The sequence below is a fragment of the Otolemur garnettii genome, unplaced genomic scaffold, assembly GCF_000181295.1.
Source record: "Otolemur garnettii isolate 467f Iridium unplaced genomic scaffold, OtoGar3 scaffold00098, whole genome shotgun sequence".
NCBI classification, from domain to species: domain Eukaryota; kingdom Metazoa; phylum Chordata; class Mammalia; order Primates; family Galagidae; genus Otolemur; species Otolemur garnettii.
In genome coordinates, this window is record NW_003852493.1 from 1,795,014 (window position 1) to 1,807,516 (window position 12,503).

The following is a 12,503-nucleotide window of genomic DNA, read 5'->3' on the forward strand; positions in this document are numbered from 1 at the left end:
CCAGATATCCCATGACATTCTTTTTATAATGTATAATCACAATGATTTAAAATTACATGGCAGAAATGTCTGAATGTTGACAAGTTGACAGGAGCAACAGATACCTGCGTGTTAAATGGGACATGACCACCTAGAGCACTGAGCATTATTATTTGTCCAAGCATAGCTTTTTGGATTGATTACTTGAAAAGAAAAATCTGAAGTGCTTTGGATTTATAAGGAACATTAAAAGCTTTCTCACAACATTGAACTTCTAAAAGTAATGACAGTTGTGATGTCATTAAATGACACTTAGTAGTCAGTGTGTTCCAGGGACCGGCGGCATCTGAATCATCTGGGGAGTTTTAGAAGTGTGGAATTTCAGGATCCACTGCAGATCTAATGAAGTAGCATCTGCCCCTTTAATGAACACCCAGGTAACACCTATGCACAGTGATGTTTCAGAAGTGTGGGGAGCCCATTTCCCTTCTTGATCTCTAGGAATGAAGGAAATTTTAGGGGGCAGGATGCATTTAATAGATTCTGAATCTAAAAGAACCAAAATGTTTTCTTGGAAGTAGAAATGGCTTATCGCATTCTCAAATGGAATAAAAATACATGACTAGACTTCAGAACAGAAAAATAATCTCCATTTTACATGAATCAAAACCCTATGGACCCATGTCTCTTTATGTTCTTATGACTTTTGAGTTATACAGTAATTCTTTTTTTTTTTTTTTCAGAACAAAGAATGAAATTATATCCGCTAAATGAATTTATCTATCCCTGTTGTCCTGGATCTTTTATTGACAATCTGTCTCAGAATGTTATTTTAGCCTTCTTTGATTTTTTTTCCTTAGACTTTTGGAAATCATGCTGCTTTGTTCCCTCCAGGAGTTAAAGGAAAATATTAATAATTATTCATGTTTAATTTTCAAAATGCCAAGTGGTTACTCACAGCACTTATAAAAAGGAAAATGAGTTTAGGTATTCACAAAACATTCCCTTAGTAAGGAGCTTGCACTTCTTAAGTTGTGTTATTATTGATATTTCTTCTTATAATTATCAGGATGAGACATGAATGTATTAATATCCTTCCTCTTTATTCTTTTCCAGATGCAAGACAAAAGTCTACCCTGATGAACTTCCAAACACGAGTGTAGTTATTGTGTTTCATAATGAAGCCTGGAGCACTCTCCTGAGAACCGTGTACAGCGTGATAAATCGTTCCCCACACTATCTGCTCTCTGAGGTCATCTTGGTAGATGATGCCAGTGAAAGAGGTATAATTTATTTTTCTTGTATTATTTAATTAGAAAGCTTTGTTACAGTCAAAAAGATAACTAGACAATGATCTGTATTTGCATTATAATTTCACAAATCCAGCAACTTCCTATCAAATTTTCATCAATATACCTCATCAGTGCCAACTCTAGAATAATTAACTAATTATTTTAGTTTTTCTTATGTTGGCACTTACTAACCTAAAAAAAAAAAAAAAAAAAAAACAATTACCCAAAGTGATTTTCAAAGATGTCCCCCCGACCCCGCCCCAGTTAAATTGATCATATTCTTGAGCCTTTATGTGACTTTGCGGATCTGCAACATTAATTAGCTGGGGAAATCTCTTTTATTTAATTCAACGCAAACAAAATTGATGAGAGCAACTCAGCACCTATAGCTCAAGCGGCTAAGGCACCAGCCACATACACCAGAGCTGGCAGTTCCAATCCAGCCCGGGCCTGACAACAACAATGACAACTACAACTTAAAAATGGCCAGGCATTGTGGCCGATGCGGTAGTCCCAGCTATTTGGAAGGCTGAGGCAAGAGAATCACTTAAGCCCAAGAGTTTGAGGTTGCTGTGAGCTGTGACGGCACAGCACTCTACCCAGGGCAACCGCTTGAGACTCTGTCTCAAAAATAGTTGACGAGAGTGGCCACCATTGCTGTGTACTGAATTTACATCTCAGCAGTATCTCTGCTGCGTCTCTAAACACGAAACATTTTCCGTTTGTTCTTATAAATTCTAATTGCATGTTACAGATTTTCTCAAGTTGACATTAGAGAATTACGTGAAAAATTTAGACGTGCCAGTAAAAATTATTAGGATGGAAGAACGCTCTGGGTTAATCCGTGCCCGTCTTCGAGGAGCAGCTGCTTCAAAAGGGCAGGTCATAACTTTTCTCGATGCACACTGCGAATGCACATTAGGATGGCTGGAGCCCTTGCTGGCAAGGATAAAGGAAGACAGGTAGGAATTCCTGAGTGATGTCTGCATGGCTTATGATCGAATCTGTTAGGACAGTTCCATACAGCCATCAGAATTTCTCTTCCACGTTGCTGTTCTCAGAACATTTCTTTTATAGTAGTTTTAAAGAGACCCCCCACGCACTTATTTAATAAACAAGACTGCCTTATTCATGCTGTGCATAGCTATTTGATTTAAAAATAATCAATTTTTTAAAAGTTTGCAAATATTCATTTTTTTAGGTGAAGGAAATCAATCCATTCTGAAATAGTACAATATAACACACATTGTAAAAGCACCTGCTTGTTTCCTCACAGCCACCCTGTGAGACAGGCAATGCAGATGTCCTCATCTGTGCCCAATGATAGGAAGGAGCAAAGAGGCTGCATAGTTTTCCCCAGTTATTATCGGAAGTGCTGGGAATAGTTTGGTTCTTCCCACTCCTCCACCAGTGTTCCCTGTACTGCATCAGTGCCCTTAATCAGTCGAGTTCATATTCTCACTGAAGATCTCAAAAATATGCAACACACACGCCACTGAAATACAATCAGGATTTTAAATAACAAGAAACACAGACAAACACAAATACAAGTTCAATGATTTAAACAACAGTACCACTTTCTACATACAAATTGTGAAATCTGAATATTTGAATAATATGGTACAGAAATTAAGAACTCTTGCACAGGCCAATGATTAATTCTGATAATGATGCTGTGAATGAAGTACAAGTACTTTTGTGACAAATATTTATACTCATTGATGATAAATGAGTATGATCCTAAGCCCCTAATGAAGATAACTGACATTGAATGCTAACTCATGTAATAACAAAGCGCTACATGACACCTTGCTGGCATAGTCATTTCATCTCTAGTACAAAAGTCTTTCTAGAATTGAAGTTTTTAATTACACATTCAAGACAGGAGCTGCTTAGTCTGAGCTTGACTGGCCACATCGCTTAAGCGGCAGGATTTGGTACTTGCCAGGAAGATGGATGAAGGCTGTCAGTGAAATGAACCCCAGCAGTTGAAGAAATCAGCAGGAACCTTTTAGTCAACTGAGTGTAGCACATGGCTAATAACATTTTTCCACTCTGAGTATTGACAGTACCCACAAGAGAGGGAGACTGGCAAAGCAAAATGAACTTAGCACATCTTAAATACTTCTACTGGCAACTTTTTGTACCTTATGCTGCTTTTTTTACATGTGTTCCATATTCAACTTAGTGAGTTTTTAAGATAATATTTCAATATTGTCATGCATAGGCTATTTATTTTATGATCTAACAACATAATTACACTCTATTTTCATGTAATAAGTACTAATCTATTTTCCTGGTTATAAATTCTAAAGTTGCTGTAAAGAGGTAACAAAGTCTGTTCAAGTTCATTCAACTTAATTTCTTCTCCCCACAAGTTAAATCATTAAATCTTCAAAGAAAGAGAGAAAAAATTATTGATTTCCTTGGGTCCAGAGTCACCAAGAAGCTCTTCCAAGGCTAGATGAATCTTATTGATTTCAGATAACTTCAGACTTTGACCAATTGTGTGAAATATAAGACTCAATTGAAAATGAATATCAGAAATCCTGGTGTTACCAATCAAGAATAAGTAATGGACAATATTTTTTGCCTTCCATATCTATGGGTGAATCAAACCCTACTTGTGTATTGACCTTGTATACATAAAACAAGTTCTGGTCTTCAGAATTAGCTAGAAGCATTTTTTTTTTATGTTTGGTAGACCTGAGCTGTTACTTGTAGATATGACAAAAGGCTGGTTTCCTAACACAATGCACAAGATGGGAGTAAGGGGAAGGCCAGGAGAAGGCATAAGGATTAAGAGAGTATTTAACGATTTGTCCAAGTTAAATTTTCTTACCCTAGAAAGCTACCATGAAGAGTGCAGATCTGGCCCTTCCTCTTACTTTAAGAAAAATTGAATAAAACAACACCAGAAACTGAAGTTACTTATCTTTCTCTATTTTAAAATATCATCTAGATTGTGACCATAAACCTTCATTCTAAGATAATTCACTGAGAAATTATCATGACCCTATTGTCCTTCATAGAAAGCATTTGCTTATAGTGATAGATCGTGATTTCTACTGTTACTAACATTTGTTGATTTTTGTTTGTTTTTTCCTAGTAGGTGTTTTCTCCATGAAGATTTTCTCAGAACTATCTCTTTAAACTAACCTAACCTATTTAAAATGCAAACTACCAGATCTAATTTGCCATCATCCATTCTCCACTCCCTGACTGCTATTGCTTTTCAGTGGTTTATAGCTAAAAATGATACATAATCTCAAAGCAACTCTACTAATCATGCTGTGGGTGGAGGTTTTATGAAAAATAGACCAAGTTCATCCTGCTGAGTTAGTATACTTAGAATACATTTGCAAATCAGCTAGAAGGTCAATTAGTATATCTGATTAGATCTCACATAATAGCAAAAAGTAGACCATAGGGAAGCAATAATCAAAGGAAATAATTTCAGAGAGGAGGGATAACATGAAAACTAAAGGCAGATTAAAGTCACAAAGTAATTAAATTTTAGCATACCAGCTACAATCAATTGTTAGAAGACAATGTAACATTTAAATTATCATTTACATTGGTTTTTATTTCCTGCAGGAAAACAGTTGTTTGTCCTATCATTGATGTGATCAGTGATGATACCTTTGAATATATGGCTGGGTCAGACATGACTTACGGGGGTTTTAACTGGAAACTGAATTTCCGCTGGTATCCTGTTCCCCAAAGAGAAATGGACCGGAGGAAAGGAGACAGAACATTACCTGTCAGGTATGTAGAGCATTTCTCCCAAAGAACTCTGTGCATATTCTCATAATAAATATGACGCATTATATGTTTGTGTTCTTATTTTTTATCATTTGAAAGTCATGTACTTATTATTCAGATACACATATACATTATGACCTTTTATATCCTCATATCAGAATCCATGGCAATATGAAATCTAGTATGAGTCGGTATGAGCAAACATAAGTACTGGAAAACATGCCAAAGTCATGTACAGTATTATGAATTCTTAAGTTCAAGATGTTTTTATTATGAATTTTCTAATGTGACAAAAATATCCTAGCCTTGCCACTTCAGGTTAATGTACATCTTACTTCAAAGTATATGCTTTACAATAGAAGTGTTCTCAAAGTTGAAATCCAAAAATGTTTCATTTACCACCCTTAAAGAAATATCTTCCTTATAGAGTCAATAGATCCATTTGGAAAATGCTAATATATTAGTAATTATGAAGGATCAGATAGTACTTAATTTGAAATATTTACTAGTAAAATCTGGGCTCACTCTTAATACAGAAAGGAAGTGTGCTATGCCTTTTTAGTTGCCTACATAAGTATCACGCACTTTATTAACAAGGAATGTCACCTTCCTACTTTAACACCTTGGACTCTTATCTGCAGCAAAAAGTTGATCTCCTGAAAAATACTTTGGAAAGTGTTCACTAGTTCAGCTCTTTAAAAATGAATTTGTGGGACAATAGAGGGCTACCCTAACATTCAAAAACAATGCAAAGTACGTCCTCACTTAATATTGTCCATGAGTTCTTAGAAACAATGATTCTAAGAGAAAGGATGGACAGCAGGTGCTCTAATAATGTTGTTTAGTTCAATATCTTCTTGTAATATTAATGAGAAAAAAGTGGTTGTTTTTGTCATTTTACTTAAAGTTGCAGTTTCTAAGAACCTGTTAATGTTATTAAGTGAGGACTCAATGGGTATATAATACATTATCTACACAAGAACACCTGGTAACCTACTATCTATTGTCAACTACTTAGTTATATAATTAATTAATATTTAACTCTAAAAATAGGCCAATAGGAGAGAACAGCTGCAAATATTGCTTATTATTAAATAGTTAAATATCAAGGTCTGTTAACCTCTTAAGGAGAGCCACTACATCAAAGAGAAATATAAGACGTGGCTCCTAACATTTGCGTGAATTCTCATAAATTGTCATGTCAATATTTGAAGTGTGATTTAGTAGTTCTTAAATCTGTATAATTTTTCAAATACACCAAGTGTTACTGATTTTTTGCCTTAACAACCTGAGGTAATACAGAGGCTTGTGTGACCATCAATTATTAGGAATTGTATTTTCTCAAATTTTGGTTTTATTTGGAGCTGGCTGATTCTTAAACTTTAAATGCCAGTGAGAACTACCAGAATGCTTGATCAGTATAATTATCAAATGTAGATAATGATGTTTATAGAAGTGTGTTTTTGCACTCATTGAAAAAACACACAGTAAAGCAAAAGACATAACTTTAACTTTCTTTGCTCACAAAGTGAAAGGTAGATAATGAGGAGGTAGCCAACATTCATAGTAAAAACGTACAATCTCATTCATAAAATAAAAATCTGTGTCAAAATCAATCACTTTACTCATATTTCATTAATTAAAACAAAAGTTGAATCATTTAACTTGCTATACTTTAGCCACAATTTATGATTGTATTATAGTAACACGAGAACTGATAAATCTCAGTATATTTTCTTGGCCTCGGTGACTGCACCTCCTTTTCTTTTCTAAAATGGTGAGGAAGCTGAGCAAGAGAAACAGAAACCTCAGTCTTTGCTGAGGTTTCTAGATTTTTATGGCAAAAGGTTAATTAATTCATGAGCTAAGTCGTAACAGCCTGCAGGTAATTTTCATCAGCATAGCTATAATGGGAACTTTCTTCTTACTTGTATTCTATTACTTGAAGATGTGATCATTTTTCTCACATTTGTACAAACAGATAAATCATTCTAGCTGTTAAGGATACATTTTTTTCTACCTGATTAACAGAATTCTCAATAGCTAAAGTGATTAAAATGAGGTTGAAACTTTAGTTTTCTCAATGCAATGCTTCATTTAAAATGTCAGTTTTGATGAATTTGGTCGTCACGATAACTCGCTAGGCATCAATTAGAGGTACAGTCATGCACCTGTGTACACTGAGCACCAACTTGAACTTAGGACCTAAACTCTACTACACCAGCTTTAAAGTAAAGTTCATCATGGTTACTCTTATTATTCTATTGTCAACCTCTGGGCTTTGGTATTTTCATTTTCAGAATAGAGTTCATGAAATACCTGGTGTTGCTTAAGTTCTAAATCTGTAACAATAATATATATAATCCTGAATATATAGTTTTCTTCAATCAGTAAAGTTTCCTTGACATTCTAGTTGCCAAATTATGTGACAGGAATAATCAATTACATGTGTACCAATGGAGTAGCCAAATTGTTAAACCAGAGGTCATGAATTAGTACTCCATGCGCCAAATATACTCTGGACAAACGCTTCCTTTTTACATAGTGTTTTATGTTTTCAAAAATTGCCCCATTTTAAAAAATGAGACATTTTAAATAAAAATCTAGGTTCTAGCTATTAGGACGTCAGAAGATCTTAGAAAAATCCCCACATAGGGGTGGCATGAAAGTTCAATCCAGTCCCCACAACTCCTTATGGTCCTGTCTCTGCCTCTGAGGCCAAGGGTCAGGCATCACTTGTCATCATTCTTGTATTTATACAAATATTTCTCAGCATCTATGTTTCAAGCAAAGGTGAGAAAAAATATATTTCTTGCAACCAACCAGCTTCACGTAATTAAATTTGCCTCTATGATCTTTTAACTTAGGCTACTTTTAATCTCTAGGCTACTTCACAGGAAATGACTTAGTTTGAAACTCATCAAACACATTAGCCCTCCTCGAATACATGTAAATGTTAACTAATGGAATAAGCACTAGGAGCAATGTTACCCAATAATGCAGGTGATCTTTCAATTCACTTAACTAATGTGGGGATGTATTATGCATTTTTTTATGACACATACACATTTGAGGTGATTTGGTTTAGGTGATTGAAGTGAGCTTGACTCCATATGCAAATACACCTTTATACACACTGCTAGGCCCTGGCTAGGTACTGGGCATCTAAAGATGAATGAGGCCATCTCTGCTCTAAAGATGCTCACTCTCTGTCACTGGCCATGTGTATGCTGGCCGAGGGCAGGAGGCCAGCACAAGTAGCCTGAGTATAGATGTGAGGGAATAATGATGTCTCCTAGAGTGATGTGGACTCCCAGAAAATAGCCTGTCTTAAATCTTACTGATTGCTTTGCTCTCTTTATTATGCCCTGTACTTGAACTTCAGTAGATAATGATGAGGATTATTTGTTTCCACTTTAATGTTTCACTGATTAAGAGACATTTCTTTATTAGAAATTGGAAAGTTTTTTTCAAGTGTATTTAACATTTTTACCCTTCACATCTTCTTACCTATGGACTCATTTATGTGTAGTCATTATTAATAGTCTTAATGTGACTTCCTTCATTCTTACTGAAAGTCCTATGTTATGTGAATTTCTAAAGTAAAACAGAAGTGTTTCAGATTTTTTTTATCCTGATTACAATAATGAATCAATCATAGATGTAATTATTAGTTTTTCTTTCTCACCTGTTTAACTTGTTTATATTCCTTTTTTAATAACATTTCTCTGATCTCATACATTTATTTTTCACTTAATTAGAATTTAGGAATTTAAAAAGAAGATCAAGTTAATAACATTATTAATAATATCTTAGATTAAAATTGTTGCACTTTATCATGAAAAACTCACAAATGTTCAAATGCTAATGTATTTCCTGCATCATTCTAGTATGATTATAGAAACAGCATTGAAGCTGACTTTGGAGGCTCTGACTTTATTTCAAGCTCCTCCAACTGGGAATTTACCAAGTCTTTTCAACTATAAAATGGAAAATTATTTGCCTTGCCTTGCTTAACTCATGAAGTGCTATGAAATATTAAAATAAGAACTATACTTGAGAAGAATTAGAATTTAAATTTATTTGTGATAATGTAACATGTATATATTGCAAAATAAATACATATAACAAGCACCTAAACCCATAAAGAAACAGAACACCAATAAGCTACCTTTTTTCAGATTTTACTTCTAGAAAATCTTTTTTTGTTTAATGTTTTTAAATTGTTTGGGATTCATTGAAGGCACAAAGAATTAGGTTACACTGATGGTATTTGTTAGGTAAAGTCCCTTTTATAATTGTGTACCACCCCCAAGATGTGCGCCATACACTGTGACCCCCGCATTCCAGACTCTCCTTCCCTCTAGAACACCTTCTTCTGGTTTATTCATAATTTAAAAATTGATTTATCTTCATTGTTTTTCTATATCATTGCATTTTTTTCACACATAAAGATTGTCATGGCTGCTAATGTCTTGCTTATATAGCTCTTCTCCTGTTTTTTGTAGCTAAAGTGCTTTAAAACTTTACTTGTTTACACTTTATATTTTACTAGTTATTTATTTTTTGTCCACAACTTTTACCTATAGTGTATGGTCTCTTTGGAGACATGCAACTGAATGATAATGAAATTTGTTTTAGTATTAATACTTCCTACTTGTTTGACTTCTCCTCCCCAAAAACCCATCATTAACTTCAGTTTATAATTTCTTTAATTAGCATACTAAATAAAAACACATATTTTATTCTATAAAATCATATGTTAGACAAAGTTTCTCATATTTAAAGGTAACTAATAATTTACTTATTAATTTTTATCTATCAGATTTTCTTTATTAGACTTTTCTCAATCCAGCTGTAAGATTTGTTTGCATTGGAGAAAAGAAGCAGAAATAGATACCACCAAAGCCTTGAAAATATTTTTGTAAGAGATATTAAATCATCATTGTGAGCCTAACAGAGGCTTTGAAAGGAGGCATTGAACTTTGGAATGCTCAACAGGTGAACATTCATGTTTACCCATGTCAAAAACTAATGTGTGTCAATTAGGAGAGAAGTCAAAATTCTCATCCCAGAGGGAATCTTCAAATGTATCTTAAAAAAAATATAGCACATTTATGTTATATTACATCTCCATGGCTTAGAGGATGATTTATAAGTCTTTCTTAGTGGTCTATTCAGCTGAGAAGAAAACAGGTTATAACATAAAGTGTTCAGAGTATTGAATTAAGTATCACATTTATACTCTAAATCATTTATCACATTAACCGAACATTTTAAAACATGATTCTCCCTTATCCCCTTGCTTATTTTAACTGCTTGTAATCATGAAATGAAAATATAAGGAAAGATTAAAATTTGCACCCACTCCTGCCTATCTTTGTGGAAGCTAAGAGTTTCATCAGGCAATGTGGATTATAAAAAAGAATGTACGGGAAAAGAGAAAAAGAAAAACTCCTTTATTGGAAACATAGATCCTCAAGCACAGGTCAAAGTATTCAATGCCCATACTTCTTGGTGAATGAGTTCATTGGCAGCAAAACAAATCGTTTGCCTAAGCAGATCGTTACAGTTTTTCCTTAACCTTTAGAATAGTATTGGGCTTGTTTCTATTCCATAGACTTCATAGGATTTGAGTAAGCTTCCTTGCTCAGGGCCTAAGCCAGATAAACCCTTAAAGTAATAGTGCCTTCTGTATAGAAATCTGCATCTTCATACCCAAACATATGTTCAGATCTCTGTAATAGTGTTCAGTGTTCCACCAAACTACCATCTTTTATCTGTTAAAATCTTTAATCACATTTGATTCTTTGTCACTCTGACGGAAGCAGATTTGTGCCTTTGCTTCCGTTTTCTCTCCTCTGCTTTCTGTGTTGGTTAGTGGACAGAATAACGAAGGAAGGAGAAAAACACAGCATTTCATTTTCTTTTAGTTTCTAAACCTGAAAAATGGTTTACTGAATGAAGACATTAGATTTTACTTATTATTCATTTATTTTTTTGAGACATAGTCTCACTCTGTCACCCTGGGTGGAGACTGTGGTGTCAATAGCTCACAGCAACCTCGAATTCTTAGGCTCAAGTGATCCTCTTGCCTCAGTGTCTTTCATTTTTAGTAGAAATGGGGTCTTGCTCTTGCTCAGGCTGGTCTCAAACTCATGAGCTTCAGCAATCCACCTGCCATAGCACCCCAGAGTGTTAGGACTACAGGAGTCAGCCCGGCCAGATTCACCTGCCACAGTGCCCCAGAGTGTTAGGATTATAGGCATGAGCCCGGCCGGATTTCACAATGTCAAAAAATAAAAATCATGTGAATGTTTCAGCTATTTATGCCCCACAGTTGTGTAAGTAAAAAAATAACCCATTTTTATCATTTTCATGACTTACAATATATGGTAAATGTTATTAATACACATCTAAATACTAATAGTCTAGGAATTCTGTATTTGACCATTATAAACAACAGCCCAGAGCTAAGCTACTGTCTGTCAGACTTTCTTTGGTGCTTTTCATCAAGAACCTTGGTTATTTGCCAAGTAAGAGGAAATACACTCTTGATACAGCAAAGAAAAAAAAAAGTACTGAAAAGTAAGGAAGTTTCAATAACTTTGAAAGAAAGTGCATCTAAAGAACAGTACCGAAACTCAGAAGAAAACGTGATGTATAAACTTGAACTCTGAAATCAGGAAAAACAAATTTCTAATTAATTACCTCAAATTCTTTGGTGTATAAGTTATACTGATTAACTGAGAGATGACTGATTGGTAGATGACTAGACAAGAAGATAGATGGATGGATAGAGAGAGAGATGATAGATCATTTACTATCCAGGCCATCCTTGACAAGTCACTTAAACACGTAACTAAATTTGTTGAGCAAATCTGTATGGCTTTTAGAGCTCTAAAATATTACAATTCTATTTAAAAATTAACTGGGCTCTTAAAACAATCAAATAAAGCTAATTATATTGGTAAACATAGATGTATTCCTCTTTTATAATAAAAATAACAGCTAAAATGTCTGTAGCACTAGCATTGTGCTGGTGCTAGTATAAGAGTTGCATATATAACTCATGTAATTCACATTTCACAGATGATGAAACTTGAGCACAGATTCTAAGAGACTTGCTGAAGGTCACATGCTATGGGGTTGGGGTTTGAATCTAATCAATCTAGCTACAAAATCCAATTTTTGAAATAACAAATTTGGTTGACACTTAGAATTTCCTTATTCTCTATCTTCTTTTCACACAAGTGGTGATTATCCCACTGTGAAATACAAGATACATTGCCTTCTTGGTGAAAATACAGGCATTGTGTTTTAGCACGACTGAATAATCAAAATGCATCATATCACAGTTTCTGTTGATATACCCACTTCTGATAAAAGTTATATGATTATTTTTTGGAGGCCTTTAGTATTTATATCTTTTTAAATTTTCAATAGATTTTTGAGGTACATGTAGTT

The 12,503-nt window shown here is 34.3% G+C and overlaps 1 protein-coding gene across 4 annotated transcripts in view; it reads left to right on the forward strand.

The window, feature by feature from the left end:
* Positions 1 to 12,503, forward strand: part of GALNT13 (polypeptide N-acetylgalactosaminyltransferase 13) — a 520,150-nt gene that overhangs the window by 327,553 nt on the left and 180,094 nt on the right. For all 4 annotated transcript variants that reach the window (XM_003795944.2, XM_023516812.1, XM_023516813.1 and 1 more), the window contains 3 exons: positions 1,096 to 1,262; positions 2,026 to 2,233; positions 4,869 to 5,039. In XM_003795944.2, coding sequence (XP_003795992.1) covers positions 1,096 to 1,262; positions 2,026 to 2,233; positions 4,869 to 5,039 — 546 coding nt within the window. The remainder of the gene's footprint in view (positions 1 to 1,095; positions 1,263 to 2,025; positions 2,234 to 4,868; positions 5,040 to 12,503) is intronic.